The 26,779-nt window shown below is 39.1% G+C and overlaps 1 protein-coding gene across 1 annotated transcript; it reads right to left on the bottom strand.

The window, feature by feature from the left end:
* Nucleotides 1-13,644: 13,644 nt before the first annotated feature.
* On the bottom strand, nucleotides 13,645-22,038 carry Ibsp (integrin binding sialoprotein). Its single transcript, XM_027388456.2, has 6 exons — nucleotides 21,985-22,038; nucleotides 21,847-21,897; nucleotides 21,679-21,756; nucleotides 18,052-18,114; nucleotides 14,632-14,796; nucleotides 13,645-14,181 (listed from the first exon to the last, which is right to left on the bottom strand). Exons 1-6 carry the CDS (start codon nucleotides 22,036-22,038, stop codon nucleotides 13,645-13,647), a joined length of 948 nt encoding a protein of 315 aa, XP_027244257.1.
* Between the last annotated feature and the right edge of the window lie 4,741 nt (nucleotides 22,039-26,779).

The raw sequence follows: 26,779 nt of genomic DNA, 5'->3' as shown, positions 1-26,779 counted from the left end.
CATCTTCACAAGTCTCCCTGAAAAAGTAACAAAACCTCTCTTAGCAATGACAGTTAGGAGCTGCAGACATGAATGCACATGTGTGCAATGTCTTTCCCCCAGCAGTTCATTTCCTTTTAATATATAGATTACATATCTTATATATAATTATACCTGTAAAATTAGCATCTATACAAACATAGGTAGTTTGCACAAATAGTTCAAAGTTATGGGTTAATATTTAAATATATTTTCCAAGTCTGATTATTATCATGTAAACAAAAATCACTGACTATAATTAATCTGGTAATTAATAGAAATTAATTTTATAGACATAATTATTTGCTGTATTGGAAACATGGCATTTTCTCTATATGCTTAGAAAATTACCATTAAATGCTTGTATAATTGAAAGTAACAGGCAACATATTAGCTCATACTGAATCATTAAGTGTGTCAAGATGGCAGATACAAAGGTGAGGAATGGAATCTTAGCAATTCCAGGCTAGGACCCCAGTGTACATCTTCATACTCATAGCCATATGTCTGAATTAGTCACTATGTAGGGGCCAGAGAGAGAAACCACTGGAGCAATTTTTACTGTAAGCAAAAGCATTTGCTAAATATTAAAATTAGCTAAATATTATTCTAAGAATTTTACATGTGTTTATTTATTTGAGTCCCACAACAAAATTATGAGCTAAGTGGCTTTACTAGTTTTATAGACTGGAAGCAGACTTAGAAATGTCATGTAACATGCCCCATAATTCATGAATATTAATGAACACAACTAGGGTTGGTTTTCTGGCAAAGTAGCTACAGAACTGGTGCTCCTAACCAAGACTCTATGCCACCTCAATTAAAATTCCATCTTCCATCTAATTTTATAAAGGCTACATGCAATCAACTTAAAGAAGACCTTTTTTATATAAAGTTCAATAGAGTAATCTTTGGAACACTAGTGTTTATTTTATGGAGTAAAGCACACATGTATAGTGTGATGGATGTTTCACTAGGATCTAGTGAGCTCAGCTAACTCAAGGAGGCATTACACTGAAAAATTGCCAGCATAGCTCTGGACAGCAATCTGTTGGTCTTCATGAATATTAAATATTTTACTGACACATAAACATATAGCAAGCAATATAAAAATAATAATAATGTTATTTGTTGCACAAAAATACTTTTATGGGAAAGTAATTTAAATGTTCCTACAACATTTAAACATTTCATAGTAAAAACTTGAACTCAGCAAAATAAAACAACTGAGATACAACATAAAAATCCTAGTTTGTGGTCTTCTAACTTAATCTTAAGGATCTGCATTCAAGCTAGAATTTTGGCTTCTAAGTATTGTAGATAAGGACAATCTATGCATTTATCAAATAGCTCAATGCTGCTGGATACATCAGTGCAGTGTTTGCAAACAGAAGTACAGCTGACTTCTCCTGTGTCTGGTTCATCAAATGGTGCAGCTCCCAGTTACTATGGGTCTTGATAATAATGATAGCCCATAGGCCAATATGCTGCCAAGCCATGGAGTTTAGTTAATGATCTCTAGCACTCTATCATATAGAACAAAGCACTGCATTTAGACAATTAAGCTCAGCTGAGAAGAGTTCTAATTGCACTTATTTCCAATTAACCAGACCAGTATGGTGAGGAAACTAAAAACTTAGGCAAGCACTTTCAATATAAAGCAGTTCCCTGTGAGGAGCAGTTAAGAGACAAATTACCTGGTGTCATTGACCTTTGGCAAAGCTCAGCTTCTTTGGGCTTAGCAGTCCCTGAGCATTCGCTGATATTTAAAGTTTGTTAGAGCCCCCAGTGTCCAATCAGCACCAGCGAGGAGTCTGTCACAAGTGCCCACGGATGGCCACAGGGGGTAAGGTAATTTTAATCTAAAAATGTTTTGTGGTTGAAAGCTGCTATCAAATGTTCCAGAGAGTAAAATAAACAGAAAATTATAAATATCTCACTTTGGCCATTATGCTGCCAGATAATTAGAATTGATTTCAGAACTATTAACTAGGACTGGGTAGATGGCTTGCATATTTATAAATATAAAATATTTGTAAACCAACAGATTTATAAATGTAGGATATTTTTATTAAGTAAATTTATAGTCTTCATTGTGTCTGAATAAGAGTCAGAAACAGTTAACAACAATGTTTTTAGTTCCTGCTCTATAGCAGACATAGGAGAAGCCTTGGTGAATGAAACAGAAAATAATCCTGTCTCGTGGGGCAATGAAGAAAACAGACAATGAACTGTATTGTATTAGACGGTGACTCAGATAAAGTTCAAGGGCAAGATTTCAAGTACAAGCAAGGACTCGGGGCTGAAATTTGACATAGAGAATCCTCGGAGGACCTCACTGAAAATCTGACTTTTGAGTAGGCTTTGATATGGCTTAAATGTGTTTATTGCTCCAAAATCATATTGTGGAACTAAAACTCCCATGTGATAGTTTAGAGCTTTTAGGATCTAAGTTATCAGGTGAGAACCTTCGTGAGTGAGATTAATCGCTTTAGAAAGACAAGAGGAAACAACCTTGACCTTCTCTCATTCCTCCTGTCTGCCATGCCTGGCTTTCATCGCCCCTCACCACCACACCCAGAGGAGGAAGTGACAAGACGCCATGTTGGAATGTGGAACAATTATCTTCCAGCCAATAGTGAACCTTCCAGCATCTTTATCTTAAATTTCCCAACCTCCAAAGCCACAAGAAAACAAAACAGTGAGATTTCAACTTTTGTTCTCTTTCCATTACCAAGTCTGAGGTATTCTGTTGTAGTAGCATAAACAGACCAAGGCAGACTGGTAGCCACATGACTTTGCATAGGAGAACATTCCAGACAAAAGTTCTAGAAGAGCCAGCTCCAGTAATAGGGGCCTGCAGGCTTATTCCAGAAGCCACTTAGCTAGAGAGACTGAGCAAGGGAAACAGCAGCAAATAAAATGAGACAGGAATTAGATGGCAGAGGACCAGGGACCTGCAGGTCCATGCACTTTGCCCTAGGAGGTAAAGCTCCTACAGGATTGGTATGGAGCTGTGACATACAGGGCTTGCCGACTCTAAATACGGCCTCAGATTCAGTCTCACCTCTACTAAATAGAAATAGACAAAAAGTAATGAATTGGTTAATTCAATTTAATTACAAGCTGAGAACGCTGATGAAGGTTTTGAGCAGAGCTGAGATTGAAGGCATGAAGTCAGGAGAGAATAGAGAAGGCAGCCTAGAGTTCATGCAACGAACTAAGCAAAGGCCAATGGGTCTCCAGGCAGGCAGGGGTAGAGGAATGAGGAAAGGTCATATTCAGCATGTTTTCACATGAAAGCCAATAGGACTGGACTGCACCAGGAGAAGCTGGCACCTGGGGAAGCTGGCACCTGGGGAAGCTGGCACCTGGGAAGCTCACACCAGGAGACTCAGGTGACAGAATGAACCCAGGATTTTGCTTTGTAATGGGAAAATGGAAGTTTCTTTCTTATGATATATCTTTCCACCAAAAGCCGCTTAGCCCCACCACCATGTGTGGCTTTACGCCAACTGCCCGCTGGAGTTAGGGCCCAAATTACTACACAGAAAGTTGTATTAGGTTTAAGTGCTGCTTGGCCAATGACTAGGATTCTCATCTGTTAGCTCAGTCTTAATTATCATAAATCTATATATTTTATAAGACTTATCTGATAGAGGATGCCTTTTGTTGGCACCCTCTCTTGCTGGTGGCTCACATCCTGCCAATCGAGGAGGAGAAAGGGAAAAAGGGACACTTCCTGTTTCTTCTTGCTTAAATATGAGTCTCCTTGCTATATCACTTCCTGCCTGGATCACCACTTCTCTACTACATTTCCCAGAATCCTCTCTGACTCCTAGTCCTGTCTAACCTGCTGTCTCATTGGCCAAACAGTATTTTATTCAATAATCAATAAGATGAACATACACAGTACATTCTCCATCATTTCTTTATATTGAAATGGGAAAATATTCAAAAGATACTTTTGAAAGATATGTTGTGGTTTTAATTTGGATGAAGATTTTTATTAAATGGTTAGGACATTGAGTCCATTCTTCCTTTCCTTGGCAGTAGCAGCTAAAATCAAACTGTAATTCATGTTCGTAATAGTCAGGAAGGTTTTATTTGGTCTAAAAATATAGTAATAACTAGCGGGATGACTCACATTAGGTTTATGTGTAAATCTACCAATAAAAGATTTTGTAAGTTTTTAGACTTATACTTTATAATAAGGGCTACTTATGCAAAAATACAGCTTTATAATCAATTACAAATGACATGTAATTAATTTTAAGTACAAATATCTGATTTCCCCAAACTCAAATAGGCAAAAACAAAATAAAAAAAAATAGGCAGAAAAAATGAGCAATATCCCCAATACAGTTTTGGTTTGGACAATGATAGTTTGTCTAGTTTAGGTCAAATCCTTTTTGGTTCCTACTAATTCTATGGCTTCTCTTCCAAGGATCCTGAGTTGATTTTAAAGACTTAGAAGAACTTCAACCTATTGTGTGTGAAGAGAATCACAGTTGATTTGAAACCGTCTAACTGAATTTTAGAATATTTGATCACTGTCATTGACAGTGGAGACATTTAACCCCGAGGCATGTACTTAAACATATCTGAGCTCAAGCCCAGCTCTATGACGGTTTATAGGAACAAATTGCTCAAACAATGAAATTGATTTTTTTCAGCCATTTTCCCCACCCAAGCATTATTCTAATTAATTGAATCCCTGTAACAACTCTGATGTAGATAATACTATCATCATAATTTTTAGTGACAATACACAGAGTGCCTCAGGAATTAAGGTCATATAAGCAGCAAATAGAAAAGCCAGAAATAGCATAGGAAATTTGGCTAATTAAGGCTATTGTGCTATGCTGACATATAATGTCAGTGTGAACATTACCCAATTCTGCAAGATGCTTAGCCCACTGCCTACTTGCCAGTCTCACGCTCCCATCGTTTCTGTGACTAACAACTGTCTAAGACCCAGGTGGAGCAGACATGTTCTATCTCTGGCCCCTGTTGGTTTTCTTACTACCTCTTCTATGGCTTATCTAATGGACCCACAAAATCGGAGAGAGAAATAACAGGACTGAAGTTTAAGGACTGGTGGATGTATTTCTCTAGGCATGGCACACATCTGGGCTACCAGTTTCATCAGTGCTGAGGATTTGGGTGATGAGTGACAAAACTAATGAGATGGAATCAAAGGAGAAAAGCAATAAGCAAAAGTGAACCAACACACAAATGGTAGAAAAGAGAGAGAAAGAAAAAAAGAAATGTAAAATGCTCTTTTGTAACTTTAAATATTCCATTAAGCCAATGATAAATTCAGGAAAGTTTACAATTAACAGGTCATTCAGTATTTTATGCTTTTACACCATTTTATACCATCCATAAATTCACACAGAGTGTTTTGTTTGTGCCTCCTACACAATAGAATTGTGTAGCTTTTCAATGTGTACACATTGAATGACTTTTCATTGCTATACTCTTGTAAGAATTTCACTCCTTTCAAAAGAATGACAGTATCTATGAAAGTGATTTCCTATTATATATATGTAGATAGATAGATAGATAGATAGATAGATAGATAGATATAGATATATAGATATATGATATCTATTATTCTGGTCTAAAAGAGCATGAGTTCTAGGAAAAGAAAATTCATAGAATTTTAAGACTTGGAACACAGTCTCCTACCAAGGAGCAGGCTGGTTGGAGCTAAATATACATATCCTCAAGGCTGAAATGAATTCAAAGGAAAAGCACTCAACTTAAGTCTTAAACTTAGAACCTGCAATTGACAAGAGCAAAAATAGTGAGACCCCTTTCTAGCTAGAGGTTTGGAGAGAGGCATTCTGGGAAGAGGCATCCAAGAGATTAATGTGGATGTTCCAGGAGACTGAGATCTTGTTTCTCTTCTCCTGGAACCTGTCCTCTTCGCTGACTTTAAAACAAACAAACAAACAAACAAACATGTCCTAAAAGTTTTGTTTGTAAAATAATCCTGGAACTCTTGTCCTGTTTCAGAAGAATAAGACATTTTTATTTTAAATATTCTCATTAATAAGTATCAATATTCACCGGAGCTACAAAAATGTCACTTTCTAAAACATCACTGACCACCAACTTCTCATTTTCCACCAAATTATTTTTATCTTTAGAAAGTATGGTTTTCCCTCAGTGTTGGGCATTTCGCTCAAGTACAGACCCACAGTGAGACACAGAACAGCATCAAACTAGTTGTGTTTCTTTCTCCAGACCATGTACCCGTTTGACTATTACTTGCAAAAAGAGGCTGTGTCAATATAATTTGCCTTTATTTTTATATTAGAAAGAAGTTTTATTACAACTTAAGATGACAACTCAGAGGATGTAGTTAAAATGTAATTATAATGATACTAGCTGTTCCTTCAGGACGTGGTGACAGTGCTGGAAGTGACTACAAAGTTCTGTTGGATGACCTCAAGGGGAAAACACTGCTTGTTCTCAAAATAGTGCTCCTTCCAGAGGTCGCTGTACTGTGAGACCACAGGAGGCAGAATGTGACTTTCACCAGCTACTCTCTGTGTGGTGGACACATTAATATTTGCTTACTATACTGGGGCATTTATAGTTTTCTCTATATTTTTAAGCTTATGTTTGTTTGCATTGTGTTATTTTAGCTTTTCTCTAATGACTTCCTTAACTCCAGTGGATCCAGAGTCATTTTGTTAGTTTCCGTTCTAGTTAATGACTGCTATGTAACACATTATCTGTAAGAATTCAGGCATTATGCTGGCCTGTCCCCATCACCTGGCAGAATGCACTCAGACAGTACCCTGGTCAGCCCAGGGTTCCATGGCTGCTACATCACTACCTTCACACAGGACCCTTTAAAAGATCCTCTCCCCCGCCCCCTGAGTGTGCCCACTTCTGCTCTCTTTTCTGCTGTTCCCCTGAAGGACACAGGATTTTTCCTGTCTTCCTCTTCTCTACTGCTTTCTCTCTGTCTCTGTGTCTCTTTACCTCTCTTCTCTTTCCTTCCCCCACTTCTCTTTCTAATAAAACTTCTCACTTAAGCTCATCTGGCAGGCCTGGTTGTCCCTCAATCAGCATGGAATCAGCCAAAGTCTCCCACATGCTTTATTATAACATTATCTCAAAACTTATCTTGAAAGAATACATGAATTTCTTTCAGGGTTATCTGCGTTGGTGCTGTTTAGCCTCGGTTTTTCCCTTGCTCTCTCATGTAGGAAAACACAGGAGTAGGTGTAGATGCTGCCTGCAGACTCACTCAGCTGAACATCCAATATGGTGCCTTCAGTGCAGCTGCTCACCTGTGACCTTGCTTTCTGGCAGAATAAGCTGGCCTTCCTGTGCTGTGGCCCAGAGATTCAGAAACAAACAAACCAAAAACAAAAACAAAAAACAAAAAAACGGCCACGACTCCAGCTGAGGTGTCCACACAAGGTGTACTTAGTCTTGATCGAGAGGATGTGCTTGGAAGTGAACACAAACAGTGCATTGGATTATTACTCTAACTCGGGTGGTGCCTGTCCATTGGCTAGGGTCTGCCTCACACTGTTAATTTAATTGGCTAGTCTGGCAATATTTGGTACACAGGAAATGAAGAAAGGAAAAGGCCCACTGCCCTGGGGAGTAAAGGATCACAGCTCTCTGCCACCAAATTCCTGGAATGCAGTAATAAGCCTTTGTGCAAACAGTGGCTTTACTGGGTGGGCAGGGGATTCAAAATTTACATAAAATCTTAAGAGGTGGGGGAGATTTGAGTTTCTTGTCTTAAACACAAGTTTTATGATTGTTGACAGAAAGGATTCATATTTGCTATCTCTTATGAAGACAAAATACCGTGGGCTGAAAACTCTTTAGCTAGACTTGTGTTCCATGAAAATTAGATTATTTTGTCCTCTCTCAGAAGACCCCCCCCCCTTCCTACTAGAGAACCTCACGTCTCAAGAGCAGAAAGCAGAGACTGCCAGGCTGTTTGGTGAACTACAGCTATTGTAGAGTCACATTTGCATATCTGTCAAGCTGGTCCGGATGAGTAGGTGCACGAGTAGACCCCACAGCTTGACTGTGGAGTGTTGGCATCACACTGTAGAAGGGCTTGTAAAATGGGAGCTCGTGTTACAGCCATTTCGGGAGAATACAGGATGCCCAGGTCAAGACCTGGTAGGCAATTCAGGTGTTTGTCATTCACTCAAGACTAATCTAAAGATGGTTGGAGTACTGACTTTAATGACAGCCCTATCTACAGAACTTGAGTTCATGTCTTACTGTTGATTTTACATGACACTCCTGTTGCTACAGACAAGGTCAAGATTTTTTTCATGCAGGTAGTGATCTACAGAATTTCAAAGGATGGGAAAGTTATTTTTAAATATTATTTATCTAAGTTAATATCTACGTTTGTATCCAGAAACTTCCAGAGACAGACAATCCACAGATTTCACCAAAAAAAAATATCAAAAATTTCACATTTTTAAGTAAAGTTTGAAATGAAGATAAAACATTTCAAACTGAAAGAGGAAATTAAAAAATGGAGGGAACAAAAAAATGTGTTCACTCATAATTTGTTGATAGGTTAAATGATTAGATGTGCATCAATTCTTAAAAATAATCCTTACAGTTTGGCTTATCTAAAATGAAAGGTTGGCAAACTGTAGCCCATGGACCACATTTGACACACCGCTTGTTTTCATGAACAAAGTTCTGTTGGTGCTCTTCTGTACCACATGTGTTTACACACAGCCAATGGCTGCCTTCAGCACAGTGAGAGAGAAACTATGTGGCTTGTAGCTACGTTGCCAAAATATTTGTTATCTGGTTCATTACAGAAAAAACAATTGCGGAATTTGGTTTTATAGAAAATGAACAAAAGGTTGACTCAAAAACTTATGATAAAATTTATATTATTCAGAAAGAAATAAGCAAGATCTATACATGCTATTGGATCACTTCTCTTCCTGGATGTTTGGAATCATGACATTAAGGGTAGAAGCCCAATGAAAAAGGATATAATATAATAAAAATTAATTTACATGCTAACTTTTTATTATTTAATCAACAAATCAGTGACATTAAGGCAGGGAATATTTTAAAAACCTAAAGGCAAAAATATGACATTGTTCTTGGATAAATAAAAGGTCTAAGTGATTGTTTTATGGTTTATTTTTAATAAAATTTCATTCTGTTTCTTAAAGTAAGACCCATAATTCTTGACTTTAGAGTTTTTTTTTTTTTTTGAAAAGGCATGTCTAATGTTTTTACTCTTCCTCATACTTACTCTGTTTCTTCTCATTATCCAAAGAGTCACTTAGATTAATGACAAACATTTTAGTAGAAAAAAAATCCAAAATGAAATCCTGGCCATGTCTCTTCAATGGTGGATAAACTCCCAAAGCCTGCATTAAAAGCCTGGTCTACAGAGCAAGGTCCAGGACAGACAAAGCTACACAGAGAAACTCTGTCTCAAAAAACAAACAAAAAAATGATGATTCTTAAAAATCAAAGTTAAAGTTCTGCAGAGGGGAATAAAAGAAAAGCATGATGGAAATAAGCATTACCCTGGGAAGATGTAATTTCTCTAAACCATAGAGAAATGTTTTGTGTTCTCCAAAGTGTAAACCTGGGTTATATCGGGTTTGGCATGTAGAACACTTGACTGAGATGTGGATTGATGAAGCTCCAAAAGACTGGAAATTAGCAGAGAAATAGAGGGTGACCACAGAGAGGGAACAGAGTTTGCCTTTAGAAGCAGCTGCTTTGTGGTCCTACCAATCAATATTCTCAGGTCATCAACTCATAGCCTGCCTGCCCTGCTTGCCTGCCCTGCCTGCCCTGCTCTATCCTGCCCTTCATGCCCTGCCTGTCCTGTCTGCCTGCTGCCTGCTGCCTGTCTGCTCTGCCTGCCCTGCCTGCCCTGCCCTACCAACCTGCCTTTCCCTCAGTTTCAGTTGAATAAAAATCTTCCAACATTATCTCCTCAGCATTCAACTACAGCCTCTGTGTGTAGTGGCATCTTGCTTTGCCAGTGAATTTGTAGTGGTGGCCACATCCTTTGGGCATGGTTTCAGGTACAGACCTGACCCATTATAAGGTAGAGGAGGGGCTGGCTCAAGCTTTCTTGGGTTGCAGAAAGCATTGGAAGGACAGAGACTGCATCTTGTGGAGCAGGAAGACCATGGTGGTTATTTACTCTACTCTGTGTAAGTCCTTCCCTAATAAACATCAGTTTATCATTTATCTTGGTCTGGTGAACTCATCTAAACCCCACCATCATCTGTGCAAGCCCATCTGCTCGGCCCTGATTAGAGCCAGCTATTCAATAGCAAAATGTTCTAACCTCTGTCACCTCTCACCTCTGGTTTAGTATTGTCTTGTGATGCTAGAAACACCGAGAACTGACATATTGCTGCTTCCTGTATGCTCTTTGTATGAGTAACAAACTGTCTAATTCATTTGAGCCAGTCTCCCTGCTGGTGGGATCCATCTAAATGAAGTATGTCAATCTCACAGCTTCTGCATCATTATGGGCCTGCTGCAAATCACTCTGTTGCTTGGTAACCATGACACTCCAACAAGGTCTAAGAGTATGTAGCTCTGAGAGTCTGCATGTCAGTAGGAGTGGAGCATGATGGAACCCACGTAATTATTCAACTTACCAGAAAACTACCTGGGTTATTTTGGAAATCATGATGAATACGCTGGTTTAGCTTCCTGGTAGCTTAAAAATGTAAAACAAATGACTGAACAAACAAGAAATACCCAGAAGCCAAGGACAGAGGGATCAGTGGAAATCTACAGCCAAGAAAAAAAACTCATTTCAACAGACAGGCAGAATGTGGAAGATGAGGTTCAGGGAAAAAAACAGATGGAAGCTTCTGAAGCTGAAGCCCAGCCTCTAAAGAGGAGATAGGAGAGACTTATCCAGTCTGAGTGCCTTACACTCAGAGCAGCAGCCTGCTGCATGTTATAGGGATTGGGGATTAATGACTTACGGGGGCCAATTACCCAGTAGGACCAGACCCTCTGCCTCTGGGGTTCATGGAGCTCTGTACCATATCTAGCTGCCTATATATCAAGATAAACCGGTAGGAGAGGATCCTGGCCCTGGAAATGTTCAGCATTCAAGTCATAAAACATGATTGGTTCTAAGCCAACTGAGATATAGAACAAGGCATGTTTTGCAGCAGTGTGCCTAGCACTAGTGGTGCCCTGCCCATTCACCTCAGATGCACACATGGTGGTGAATGCTCTCTAATGGTAGAGACCACAGAGCCTAAGCCAGTCTGACTCTATTTCACCCTGCCAACTATTCACCAGTAAAATTGAGGATGAAACCAAATGGAAAACTGAGGATGTTTATAAGTGATGCATTTTGAATTCTTGCAAATGCTAAAATTCTTGAGAATGAGACTAGTATTATGCTTATACATGATATAAATCATTGTTACGTGGGAGAGGAGAGTGGGAAAGAATCTTACCATGCAGACCATGTTGGCCTGGAAGTTGCCATCTTAGTGTATCAGCCTCCTGGGTGCTGGGATTACAGGCATACAGCATGCTTCCTGGATAATTCTTCTTAAAATAAATACTGAAGTATTGATGAAACTCATAACCTCTATTAACTCCTCTTCAATGGTTCTTGCAACAAATTGTGTACACAACACACACACACACACACACACACACACACACACACACACACACGAACAAATGGGGGGATTACAAGAATAAATGAGACAGAATGTTAACCAGTCATGAGTTTAATGTTTAGTGTAATTATCAACATGAAAGAAGCCCAAATCCCCTGGGAGATGGATCTCTGGACATACCTTCAGGGGACTATCTTGATTTTAACTGAGAATGGAAGACCCTCCCACCATGGGTGGCACCATTTCCTGCCTGGAAACCTGGACTTGGAAGACTCTCTCACTGTGGGTGGCACCATTCCCTACGTGGAATCCTGGACTCTACAGATGGAGAAAAGTAACTGAACTGCAGTGTTCATCATCACTCTTGACTGATTGTGGATACCCTGTGACCTGCTGGTTCAAACCCAAGCTGCCTCGATTTCTCTGCCATGAGGACTAGCTGGTACCCTTGAACTGTGAGCTGAAATAAACATCTTTCCCTTTAAGATGTTCTTGCCAGGGTATTTTATCACAGCAACAGGAAACTAAACTAAGGCAGTGGGCAAGGTATCAGGTGCTGTGAGGTGCTTACAGGCTAGTCTCCCTACTCTTCTGTCAAAGTCCATGAGCCAGTGATGATGTGACTCAACACAACCAAACTGAAATCATTCTGACAAGAGTCTACATTTTCATGTGCTGGATGTTTAAACTTTGACTATGTGGGTTCATATGTCTTATAATGAATAAATTAAAGGATATGTCAATTATTGTCATTGTTGTGCTTACTTGAAGTTTGTTTTTAGGTTTATATTAAGGAGTCAGTTAGTGTCAAGACTTTGTACACTAATTGTGTGTGTGCAGTTTGAGTGTGTGTTTACATGCATATGTGTGGGATTTGTATATATGTTTGCATGTTTATGTGTGTGTAGTTTGTATGTGTTTGCATGTGTGTATGTATGTGTGTATAGTTTCTGTGTTTCCATGTGTGTGTGAGAGAGAGTTTAATTATCCCATTGTATGCCCTACCCTATTTAAAATCAAATTTTGTAGGGATAAGCTTACCAGAAAAACACAGGACACCCAGTTACAGTTGAATATTAAAGTATAAGTCATTTATTCAGCATAAGTTTGTTCCAGATATTTCACAGAGACTAATTATTCATGGGGAGGAACACTTGTATTAGAAACCAATCATTGTTTATCTGAAATTCAAACTAAAGTGGGCATCTCACACATGGATCCATGTTTGTTAAATCTGGCAACTCTAAGAGTCATTTATTCCCTGGTATATAAAGCTGAGTCTGCCCTCGGTTGTCAAACCTTGGTCATGCAGATTTATTGAGGAGAGAACACTGAGATGGTTTCCAGATCCTCTGAGTATTAAATCCTGATGGAAATAAGCTTGCTTTTTAGCTGAATTGTACCACCCTCCTTAAACCCATCTGCTTTCCTATGGTCCCCATTCCTTCTTAGTTATAACACATTTGAAGAATGTTATGTTTATTTGCGATAAAACCCGTGCATACAGGCCACTTAAAGTACATGCGGATGAGAATTAAAACTACTACAGTATTGGATAGGGCGTGTGATATAGGAACTACACAATTATTGTATACAGTGTTGTTTCTAAATCTCTCTTTGAGCTGTCTTGTACAAAGAGTGTGTTTGGGCAGTTAGCAATAGTGCACACAGGGCAAACACTATAAAGTTACCACATCAAAGCATTCCATCCATCCCCAGATCATTGGTGAACTGCTTGATCAATGGCCCTGACTTACAATGAATGACCTTTCAAGTGACACATCTGGGAAAATAAAAAAGAAACCATTCCAAACAGAAGCATTTGCAGAAATCGCTCTGGGACTGTAGCACCATTCAACATTGTAAAATGCACATTTGTTATATTGCACCTTCCTGAGTTGAATTTGAAAATAAATGGTAGCCAGATGCAATGACAGAATGGGTAATTCCCCCTCCCCAGGGGTGTGGGGCTTCACTGGTGGTAGTAATAATCTTGACCATCATAGCCTTCATAGCCACGCCCCTTGTAGTAGCTGTATTCATCCTCATAGGCCCGGTAGGTGTCCCCACGAGGCTCCCCGTTCTCATTGTCGTAGATTTGATACTCACCGTTGTCCTCATTGTTGCCCGTTTGTTCGTATTCTCCCCAGTACTCAGCGGTGGTGGGTTTTCTGAATGGTGGGGCGGTGGTCCCATAGGCTTCGGGTGGTGGGGTTGTATACTGAAACCCGTTTGGAAGGACAGCTGTCGTGGGGCCGTCACTGATCTGCTCCCTGTCCAATGTGGTTCCTTCTACACCTGCTTCAGTGACGCTCTGTTCCTCACCTTCTCCATTGTCTCCTCCACTACTGCTGTTCCCACCATACGCCTCCGTTGAGTTAGCGCTGGTGCCGTTGGCGACCTGCTCGTTTTCTTCTACTTCTGCTTCTTCATTTTCATTTTCCTCCTCTTCCTCTTCCTCTTCATCACTTTCCTTGTTTTTTGCAGCCTTGCTTTCTGCATCTCCAGCCTGAAAGGGAAGGTTTGAAATCATCCAAATCTAGTTGTGGAAAAACTAAGAGCTCTACTGATGGCCGTGTTGTGGACGGTGTTTTGCGTTAAAGAAAATTTGTGTAAGAATTGGTGATGACTTAAAAAACTCAGACTAGATATTTTGTAATGAGTTTTGAGTGGTTGGGGTGTACAGCCTTAAGCCTACCCTGTGTACCATGCTTCCTTAGCTCTGCCCCCACTTTCTCTGCCTTAGAAGCCACACCTCAGAAGTGGGGTGGTACTACAGCTTGGGAGGAAATTTGCAGAATAATATTCCTCATTTGTAATCAGGGAAAACATATCTATTCTTGCTTCATTAATGAGGTAATACTATGAGTAAAGATGGTATCAGATACGGTGTGAATAGTGTCAGGAAAACTTGGACATCAGCAGAGACGAAAGCAGATGAACGTTTGGGACTCATCACCTTCTTGGGCAGCTGGAGCGCAGCGAACCCTATACTCCCGGCTTCAGTTGTGGTCTCGGCTCCATAGCTAGCTGTTACACTAGAGAGTGTGGTGTTCCCAGCCTCTGCCTCCTCATCTTCATTCCCCTCGGAATCTTCATTGTTTTCCTCTTCATTTGAAGTCTCCTGGTGAGAATATCCAGAGTTCAAAATTTACTATAGCTGGGCCAGAACTCATGATTTGCTGGGTGTTTTAGGCACTATTTGAAAATGCCCCCAGCTGGCTCGTCACTGCCTCCTTGTATTCCGTTTCCCTTCTAATTTCTAAGAACTCAACATTATTTAATCCTATTTATCAGTTTTTGGGATGCTGCAGTGACTATGCTTTTTATTTTAGCAACTTAATAGTCTTTAGATGTTTAGTGAACAATGTTTCTTCTGCGTAAGAAATTTATAGTGGTATATAATTTTATTACATGAAAGTGATTAAAAATTAAGACTTGAACATATGGAAATTATAATCTTTAATGTTTTATTCTTTTATTTATGCTCTAAGATAATATCTTGCAAATTGAACTAATCTATCATTATAATTAGTACCTAGTAGTAAAAGTCTGTATTTCGTACATTTAAATTTATGCATTTAAATGAGTACTGGACAGTTGAATTTACTTGAAAGGTATTTCTGGGAGATTGTGATGTTAGGATAATGTTAAGATTTCAGGAAAACAAATTAAATCAGAGTTTGATCCTTCTTATGAAAACAAATTAACTAACATAGGATTTTCCTCATTAAGTTTGTGAATGCTATAGTTTTCAGTGAAGGATTTGATATAGCCCAAGCCCACCTTTACAAGCTAGGTGTGCCTGATATCCCATGAGTGGTATACAGTCTGTTTTTTTTAAAAATGATTCATTCAAACAGATTAGACTTTTTAATGGTGTAAGGAGAAATTATTAGTATCACTGGAAAGATTCTAAGAGACCATGCTAGTTGGCTCTTGTTCCCTCATTTCATTGATGAAACAGCTGAAGTGTAGTCAGTCATACAGTGACCTGTGCAAAGTCAAGTAGATGATAATTCATTGGTGGCAGGGTCAAGACTGAAGAGTGTTCAATCTCCTAATGTACACAATTCCTCCTCTTAGATCCTTTCTTGGACCAGAAACTTAATTCAAGAATATTCTTGTGCAAACAAATTAAAAAGAAAATGGGTTGGACTGTTGCTAGATATTAGGCTTCAAATATCTTATTAGATAGAAAAGCTACTCATATCCACTACCCACTAGAATGGCCAAAACAAATGAAATAAACAGGCATTGGTGAGCATGGGAAGGAGCGGTAGAGACTTAGTATGCTCAGATGGGGCTGACTGCTTCTACATTGGAAAGCCTTCAGTGAAACTGAACATGTGCACAACTTTTGACTAAGAAACTATACTTTTCAGAAAAATAGCCTCCCCTAATAAATGTGTATAGTCTCTTGAAAAAGTTTTTGAATGTTCCCAGCAACACCACATTCATAGCAATCCTATCAAGATGTCCATTTTCAGACAAATCATACATTGCAACACACTGATGCTGTGAAATACTGGCAGGAGGGAAGGCCAGGACAACAAAAGCCTCTTACAATACAATGGGTACTATGTGGTTCTATATACAGAATATGTACATGTATAGTATATGTAAAGTACATAAAGCATTGTGTATTAAAAAAACAAGCAAGAGTTAACCTTCTCAATTAAAGTCAAACTCACGGTAGTCAACAGTGGGAGTTGATCAATGTAATATGTGTTGTTTTAAATATTAGTGCTGATTTTATTTATATTTTCAGTTTCTGAAATTTCAATGAGCTCATAATGTTATCATGTATGTTTCGATTAAGCAAGTCTGAAATACTTTAAGGTGTGTGCGGGTTGTTATCATCAAATAGAAAATGTGCCCAAGTAGTTTCCTCATGTGAATATAATCACCAAGCTTTGTATACCTAGCTGGAATTACCAATTACATTTTAAAGAAGAAGTGAAGATTAAAACATGTCTAGAATCTTCCAACTAGAAGATTTCCAAATCTACCCACCTTTCTGTGATTACTGTGAATGATGGTCTTTGCCACATCTATTCCTTTGGCATTCAAAATCAAATCATGAACTATTTACTGAGCTTCATATATAGAACAGAATTGTGCTAGGCAGTGTGAGGAGTTACAACAGGGGGCATGGAACAGTCCTTCCTTAAACTGAGTTTAACATAGGGTTCTTGGGTTTTAGAGGATTTGAGCAAAAGAAATGGGAGGGCCTGCATATTCAGAGGTGGCTGGTTTTGGGTGTGCCTAACTTTGCCAGAGGTCTGTATTAACCACTACCTCCACCACAGCAAACCAGGAACTACTTCCAAGAGATTCATGGTATAACTGGAATTTGCAAAGGGCACTTTACAATTGTTGGACAAAAAATAAATAAATAAATAAATAAATAAATAAATAAATAAATAAAAAACAGCTGTAGTAAAATGAATAAGTCTCCCTTAATTTTGGAGTATAACTGAGCTATAGCAAGATTTTGCAGGATGTAGGGCACACATGGTTTCTGGTCCTGGATTGGCATTATTTTTAAGACCTTCCCTCCACTGTCAGCATAACTATCGCACAGGAAATGTTACTTAACCAAAAGAAAAAACTGATACTTGGTCATTATTCAAGTTGCCACATCTTTTGCTTTCAGGATAGCTGACACGGATGTTCCACTTTTGACTGTCATTTTCTACTCATAAATACCACCTAGGAATACCTGAATTTAGAAGGTTTCCAAGCCAAGGTAGCTATAATTGGCTATCCAGGAAAATATATCCTTATAGTATGTTTTCTTAGCCAAGATGTCATTTATAAACATAATATCATGATTTCTAAGCTATATAAATGAATTTTTGTAATTAAATATGGTAATTTAACTCTTTAGGAAGATGTTTATACATCTGGTTTTTGTCATCTAATAATTATATAAAAACCTAATAAGTTGCTATTAAAGAGACTGACCATATTCTGTCGATTAAGTCAGGACACCACTGTAAAGGTCTCAGTTGACTTCACATCCTGCCCATTGAGGAAGTTGCATCACACCAAGCTTAGGATTACTTCTTTCTTGTCTACTGTCATGGGCATTCAATATAAATAAATTTCATGCTTCTTTTTAACGGGTTTTACAGGTCCCTTAAAATGCAGACACCTTGTTTTTGTGTACCACATCTAGTTAACTTTAACCCCGCTCTGCAATGGTGTTTGAAGTAGGTGGTTTTAGTTGCTTCTAACTTAAATGACATTCTACCTACCCAAAATAGCTGGTTACGGGCAGCTGGCAAGGCAGCAGCAGCTATTTGCTGAGTCCAGATTGCTATTAGTTCCCGTGCTGCCTGGCTTGTTATGGAAGAAATAGAAAAGGTCTTACCTCTTCCCCTTCTTCATCTGAACTATCACCGTCTCCATTTTCTTCAGAAGAGTCACTGCCTCCCTAAAGCATATACACATACATATACATATATACATGCACATATACATGGCATTTTGTGCACTATATACACATATGAAGCATAAATATATACTCTGTGACAACTGAAATTTCCTGATGATTAAAATGTAACACACAGAGACATTACTTACAAGCATTAGTATTCTCAAATTTGTTGGTTTATTAACACAAAAGAGTGTCATGCTAAAGTGAGAATGATGTGGGTACATCCGTGAAACGAGTGCAGAGAGACAGCTGTTGTGTAATGAACAGTGTATGAATGAGGTTGCTCACCTTCAACCTCCCAAACATAGACAAACGCTGAAATATTACATTCTGTGAGAAAGCCGGAACAACAAATCACAAACTGCTTAGTTTTGAAGGGAAGAACTACTGAGGGCACCTCTCCAAGAGGACCCACTCAAAAAGGGTGATTCTGCCAACCGTTTCTAAGCATGACTCAGACTAAGACACAGATGTCATAGTCTTATTTTCTTACGAAATATAGGTTGTAATGATGTAGCTTACTATAAAGTGTAAAGTGTTATTTGATAATTTTCTTAAATACTACAACATAAGTTGTAACTTGATTTTGAGAAATTAAATTTGCATTCTTAGATTCTCAACTAATTAAAACTAATTTTAAAAATTTGTTAGTATATACATATACATATATATATACATATGTATATATATATATGTACAGTTAAATTAGATAAAAGATATAAAAGCACTTACGATTTGGCGGGGTGACAATAAAGTAAACCAAGGAGCCTACATATAAAACAGGAGTCAATGAGCTTCCCTGGGGTCTTCATCGTTGTTGCCTTTATATTGTTTTGTTATGTTCTTACAGTGCTGTGGATCAAACTCAGGACAAATGCTCTACACATTCAACATATCCTAATTCTGAGCTTTCTTCTTTTCATTTTTTTAATTACATGTAAGTCTAAACATGCATCAGAACTTCTAAGCCAAGAGAGGAGATTCTGATCTTTCTGCCAAAGACAGCCAAAAGGGAATCTCCCTTCACATTCCACACCAGCTCAACAGCCTCAGGCATCCATGCGTACCTAGCCTCAGGGTCTTCCCTTTCAGGCCTATCAGTGTTAGCTTTGATTCTGAACATCAGTTAAGCATCCTGTCCCGGGAGAACATGACTTAGAAGGACCTGTAACTTCTGAGTTAGCAATGAGGTTGTAGAGAAGACTCATCCGTCTGATGCTTATGGCAGCCACTGCTGGCCTCATTCTCCAGGTGACCTTGTCACCCAGCCAAGGAAAGGGAATGCTTGCTGCCTTGGGCCAATAATAACTTCAGGTGGAAAAAGAATAATTAGACCCTCCCTACTCTGCCATGACCTAGTAGTTATGCTGTTCCACACCCGGGGTGTGTGTGGGGGGGGGTAAAACAAATTATATTTGAGCTATTTCCACTCATTAAATCAAATATAGAGGATCATATATTTACCTAAGCAGAGCTGTCTTTCTCAGCTGGGAGTGTGTTAGGTATTCTTCATGCTTCCTTCACTCTAATTTCCTCCCCCAACCCACTAACATGCTACTGTGGGTGTGTTAGGAACCATGTAAAAGCTGCAAGGAATACCTTAAAGGTTTGTATTCTATTTTTATTGCTTTGAATCACTCTCCTTTCTTTTAGTTATTACCAATTTATCACAAAGTCTTACTGATTCTTCCAGGGCCTTTCATGAATTTTTATAGATATGTGAGAGATGATGGGTAGGTAAAAGGCAGATGAGCAGCTGTCTTAATGGAAGGCAATTCTGAAAATCCACATTTGTATGCTAGCTGAATATGATAAAAGAAATATTGCTGGCTACAAGTTGGCACAGTAATCAAATATCATCTATGTATAAAATGTAATTTTTTATTAAAACAGCTTGGGGTATTAATTAAACTGATTTATCCTTCTGTTTCTATAGTTCATCATGGAGACAATATATAGTAGATGTGCTGGTGGCTTTGCAACTCATTGCCTGCAAGTTGCTATTTTATGGATGACTGACCATAAACAGACTTGCTCACTAAAACATGAATTTTGAAGTCAATAAAATATAACCCATGAGGTCATATAAAATATAACCCAGGATGACAACTTTGGATAATAAATAGATGTTGAAATAAGATAGGAGACATCAAACTTTGTAAAAAACAGGAGCTTGTCACAAATGTCTGAGAAAGTTGTATTTTGAGCTGTTTTATTTTTTACCTTAAAACAACTACCTTACAAGTTCTACTTAAATTGATCAAGTCCCTATGTATATAACTTGTGATAAAAGTATATTTTACTTCTGTGGACTTTGAGTCTATCAATAGCAAAAAAATAAAAGCTGTAACTTTACCAATATTAGTATACTATGGACTTTTTAGTTGAATCACACATGTCCAGGTGGAAATGTTTGTATATAAGTATTAGATATTTCAGAAAAGTTGGCCATCTACTTAAGAACTAGAACTTATCTCATTTGTGTTTTAGAAAGGAAACAAGTTCCCAAATGGACCCTGTTTATTTCTGGGCCTGAGGTGAACCAAAGAAAGGAAGACAACTCTGAAAACCCACAACTCTTGTATCATCTGTGCTCACATTTCTGTGGCCACACAAGTTCCCTATAATTATAATGGTGCTAGAAATACTTGAGGGCTATGATTTCCCAGCATTGCATGAGCTGGACAGGGGTCAGCCAGACATATGAGGAGACTAGGGGCCAACCCATTGCACTGAGGCAGCATTTGAAGCAACCTGCTGCTTTCAGAGCCTTGGGAGACCTGGGTCAAATGGTGCATAATTGATGCTCTGAGCCCAAACTGTACAGTCACAAAAATAGTGTCACACTAGTCTTGTGTGTATTTAGAACCAGTGCCACACCCTCCAGGATCCAAAGGCCTGGTTCACAAATAACCCAGAAAAAATGGGATGTCTCATTTTTAGCTTTGGCCATTTTTCTTTCTTGTTTACAAATTTTACTGATTTTTTTCCTCACAAGCTTCCTACATTTCACAAGTTTCTCTTTCCTCTGCAGTGCTCAGGTCAGACCATGTTATAATTGTGCTCCATGTGTGATCCACAGCTCTGCCACCTAACAGAGTAAGGGTTCCAGATACCATCATCAATGACAGTGAGTTACTAATGCTTGCTGCCTTGTCTGAAGACCCAGGGGCTTATGAACTCAGCTTTTAAAGAGCTTAGGGTTGTTGTGAACAGCTGGGTGACGGTCCTGAACCAAGCATAATGACAATTAGTGACCTTATCACCGGCTGCATTGCCAGTACCTGAGAATACCGTTTATTGTTGTCATCAGATTAGCTGAAAACTTGAACTCTAAACATCAGGGCACTTCTTTCTATTACCACAGTGATTTGACTCTGTGTACTTTGTCTCTTGTGTTGGAAGAGAACTTATTTTTTGTCTTTTTTAATATATTGAAACTTCCATAGCAAGAAGGAGGAATCTGAATGAATGGAGGGTGGATTCAGATGTGTGGGTGTTAAATTTAATCCCAGTAATAAACTCACCACAAGTGGAAAGGAAATTAAGCTTCACACTCACCTGGACTGGAAACCGCTTTAGAGGAGGATAGAAGTAGGCATGCTTGTAGAGGAAATAGCGTGGCCGGTATTTAAAGACCTGAGCAGATAAGATGCACGTTAGCATCATGTGCACCATGTGGTATGTTAGAATAAGTGAAGCCCAGCGAAATTTTCTGAAATTACTTACCCCGTTTTCCTCAGAGTCCTCAGCTTTGACCCTGCGGTGCAAATTTTTCATCTGTTCAAAAGAACATATTATCGTTACCTACCCCATTTACATAAAAATGCAACTACCAAAAGTACAGGGTTTTCCCAGTGAACTTACTGAGAAAGCACAAGCCATTCCCAAAATGCTGAGCAGAATCAAAGCTGTCTTCATTTTGCAATTATTTCTGTAATCCAAGAAGGGATACAGTTAACAGATATCAAAACAAAGGGCATGGCTCATTTGCTCATAAAGAATTCAATTGGTAATAATTTGTCTCATCTTAACTAAGCATAAGTGAGTTTCTGGTTGGAGAAGTGTAGGTACTTGCCTGGCACACGTGAGGACCTGTGTTTGATCCCCAGTTTATGTTTATTTTCCAAGTCCTTCCACTTATGTTGAAGCCATGTCTGTACAGTCCTGAACTCTACATATGATTCACCCATTCTTCTGTGATTTGTCAGTGGAGGGTCACTGGATCCCTGCATTAGGATCTGAATAACCCGATGCTTCACACAGGGGGTGAAGGAATCTCCAAATGGCACTGACAAGGAAGTGTCAGCCACACCAACTGTCCTGTCAAAGTAGCTATTTGTCCCACTCAGCTGCTAATGGTTAAAAATGAAGCAAAGCTCAAATATGTTGAAATGGTTCATTTACATGGTGAACTACAAGAAGTTTCCAACTTCCGTGTATATTTTTGAACTAAAAGTTCATTCTTAAAATAGAGAGTAGAGGCCTTTTCCCCTTGAATACTTCATAGTTGGTTTGGGACCTGGAAGAGAGAGGGAGGATGGGAGAAAGAGGGAGGGAGGAGGGAGAGAAAGACAGAGACAGAGAAACACAGAGGGAGGAAGAGAGGGAGGGAGGGCGGAAAAGGGAAGAGAGGAGAGGGAGAGAAACACCTCATATCATACGATATGCTATCGTGTGAGAAATAGCTCTTGATAGTCTCAAGAGCTCTTCAGAATTTCATCTGGAGGTACAGGATAAATCTCCTGGAATCAGGTTTCCCCAGCTCCATTTAAGCTTTGCACATCTTAGTGTGGAGCATTGCGGTATCTCAGTGTGGAGCACTGTGGTATCTCAGTGTGGAGCACTGTGGTATCTCAGTGTGATGCACTGTGGTAGGTACAGATGCTCTATAGAAATACCAAAGATGCAGCCACTAGTTGGTGGATATTCTGGAGCAATCCTGGGGTTTGCAGCAACAGCTCCACCTTCAACATAGCTTCATCATAGACAGAAGCAGACAGCGAAGCATTACCCTAAAATTCTATTTTAACTCTATGCTCTCGAAGTTGAACAGACTTAGCTGGGATCCTAACACCTGCTCGCTCACAGATGATGGGAGTTGCTTCACACACGGTGGCAATTTGGTGATAAAATGGGAATGGCAATGTCTCCAAATACATTTTGTAATTAAATGTTTAAAATGTATGAAATCCATGCCATGTATTGTACTCTGTGGGGAGATTTCTTTTTATTTTACCTCATCATTAGCATTTACTACAGCCATACCAAGTATTAGATACTAAGATAAACATTATGCAGAGTAAGGTTCCAGGCACACTGCTGGTGTGGGAATTTTTAACTTGATGCATACATACCCTTCCCACAACTCTTTTCATCGTGGGTCTTGGAATCATTCATATTTGTTTGTGTGCAAACAAATGAGGGGAAAAAGGGAGGAAGGGAGCAGGAGAGAGACACTCAAATTAACAAATTTACAGTCCGTGAAGATGGGCCACCTGTTTAAGAAGATTGTTGAGCCAATCTGAATGGTACACTTAGGAGGTAGATGCAGGAGAAACAGGGGTTCAAGGACATCCTTGACTACATAGTAAATTCTAAGTAATCCTGTGCTATATGAGATTCTGTTATCAAAAACTAAAACAAAAACAATAGCAATGAAGGCGTGCAGGAAGAGGGCAGAGGAGAAGGAAGATGAGGAAGAGTAGGAACTTTGCTTTACAGCTTCATGAAAATGTGATATTCATAATATTCAGAAAACTTAAATACACAGAACTGTAGGCAGAGCTGTGATAAGAAAATTTTCTCACAAGAAAGCATGACCTAACCAAAATGAAAGCATGGCAGAGATGATAATGTTTTATATATAAAAACAAGTGAAAGGTAAATACCCTAACTGGCTGCCCATGTCAATCTCATCTTATTTATTTTTTGATTCATCAAACAGCAGAGACTTTTGTAGTGGCCACTACTCAGTGGACAACTCAAACACTCTTAAAAGATTGTGTTATAATTACATATAAGGGCAAAAATCATTTACTTCTATAGTAGTAAACATTTCCATACTGATTTTAGAGCTATAGGATACAAACATTTTGAAATTTAATTTGGAAAGATATTGTGCATTACTGAAGTACAGATTAAGTATAACTTTTGGAAAATGTATATATCTAGGCAATTTACAAATGTAAATAGCATTGCAGTTAGGTTGTCCTGAATACATCAGCATGAGAAAAACGTTGGCCAGGATATGTAGAAACAGAAAGGAAGATGCATCATTTTCTAGTTCATGTTCCCAATCTGAGCAGTTTACCTACTTGCTTAGGTTAAGAAGCCTGGCCCTGTCCTTTAGAGACAAGCGAAACACAGAGGTCCCAGTCATAGTAAACAAAAGCTTAATCAAAGCTATTGTGCACAATGCCATAAGACCCACGTTTCAATTAAAAATTCCAAGCCCAATCCACACAAGTAAGCCTGAGGTGTCTGGCTGAGAAGTAGGGAAGTTTGCTCATCTTACCCTTGGCAGTCCTGGCTGGAGTGAGTGAGTGGCACGGATTGTTCCCTCTGCTGTCACTCACCCATTCACTTGCTCTTGCTGGCTATAAACCCTCTCTGCCTTCCAGCAGCCAATCACAGCCACAGTCAGCATGATGTCAGTCTCACCAGAAAACCCCAAACTTCAACACGTTTCAAAGATTCGGGCTCCGTTGAATAAACATGAAAGGTGGGTCTAGTGCCAAGAGGTTTGCATTGTGGGATTTAATTGAAGGGTTAGAAGAAGACAGCAGTTAGAGTTCTGAAGATATATAATAATATGCTGGATCTCAAATAAAATAAATAGCAAAAGACTTAAGCATTTAAACGTTCACAATTATACAAGTTTCCACTATGTTGAAAGAAAGGGAAACCGGCTATTGCACACATCACTGCATTAGTTTAAAAGTACTAAATAAAGGGAATGAGTTGATGGCTAGTGATGCCCCAATGTTCTTTTATATTCCTTCCCGAGACATATTTCAGAGACTCAAAATTAATGTAATTAAATCAGCCAGACTGCCTAAGGTTTGCTACATGTGGGGCTGACGGTGAAAGTTACACATCAGAGACTCAAACCAAGAAGCTTATGGAACCGCTCATAAAACAGAGTACATTGCATCATCTGGTACACGACCTTTGATTGTGCAAATGGGGCCACCTCATCATACACTTGGGCTCTTTTCTATTTGTCTTCATATGTACTTTTCCATATGAATAAAGAATGATTACTAGTACTGCCAGAAAGCAGTTCATGGTTGTTGAAATCATTATTGAAAAACAAACCCATAGTACATAGGTTGGCAGACTGAATGCTTTCTAAGCTTGTCCTGTCACACTGTTCTTCTCAGTTGGGGTCTACCTTACAGAAATCAATAAATGCCTTTGTTGCTCAGATGCCAGTTACTCAGTTAGAGTCTTCAGATGGTTTAGCTAAAGACAAATATTTCAGCAATTAAAAAAAGAAAGAGCCATAAAAAAGAAGTTGAATAGACTGCTTCTATTCAATTCAAACCCGTAAGCTTGGTTGAGCAAGGTTTGAATAATTCAGCTTTCTACCAAAGCGTGGTGTTTTATAGGACACAGGGGTATAAACAGGAAAACCTGGCACTTGCTTTAAAATGTTTGTGGCTGTGTATGGAGAAGAGCATAGGCAGAGGGCACAGAAACCAAAACATCCACAGGTCCAGAGCTGTATGAGGAGGGGAAGAAGGTTAAACTCTGGAGATGGAACCCGAGACTAGATAAGTCATGAGCTCCAGGGTAAGGCCCACTACAATCATTCTGCTAACAGAACAATGAAATAACTTCTAATGACATATTGCTATATCCATAGATCAGTGAAACCTCATCAGAGGGTTTTATTCCAGTAGATGGGAACTAACATGGAGACCCACAACTGGACAACATGTAGAAAATGAGAGAAGTCAGTGTTCTCACCCTGGATGGGATGATTTTTATCCCACCCCTCTTCTCAAGGTTCATGGATCTGTGAGGAAGAGGGAATGGAAAGATTGTGAGAGCCAGGAGTAGTGGATGGTCCTAAGGAAAACAGTATTTTCCAGACACAAGGGGGCAGAAGCATGTGTGAAGTCACAGAGATTGACCTGTACAATCTCAAGCCCGACAAAATCCAAGCACAGAGGAGAAGTGGGCACGGAGTCCCATGCCCAGTCAAGAAGCTATTCACAAATCTCAGCTGGAGGGAGAGGGAAAATCAGCTTTCTTCAATGAACTGACAATAGGCATATCCACCACACTGATGGCAGCCCATGCTCAGGAGCAGTAATCCAATGCAAGTCAGACTCCATGTTTTAGTGGATCCCACCACCACCACCCTTTTTTAAGAGAGAGAGAGAACATGAAATTAGGTGGGAAGGGACAGGAGGATCTAGGAGATGTTTGGGAATGAAAAAGAATATGATAAAGCATACTGTATAAGTTTGTCAATGAATGAACAAACTAAAAACCTGACACTAGAGTACTAGAGTAGGTTCTACTGTGAGGGCAGAAACTTTCTGAGTTATCATGAGGAAAAGGTAATCAAGAAGAAAACGAGACCAAGGTGAGATGGTTCAGCTGATGAGAGGACTAGTCCTTCAGGCCTGAGGGCCTAGGTTTGAATCCC

The sequence above is a fragment of the Cricetulus griseus genome (assembly GCF_003668045.3).
Source record: "Cricetulus griseus strain 17A/GY chromosome 1 unlocalized genomic scaffold, alternate assembly CriGri-PICRH-1.0 chr1_1, whole genome shotgun sequence".
NCBI lineage: Eukaryota > Metazoa > Chordata > Mammalia > Rodentia > Cricetidae > Cricetulus > Cricetulus griseus.
The sequence above is the reverse complement of the archived record's forward strand: the minus strand, read 5'-3'. Positions and strand labels throughout refer to the sequence as shown.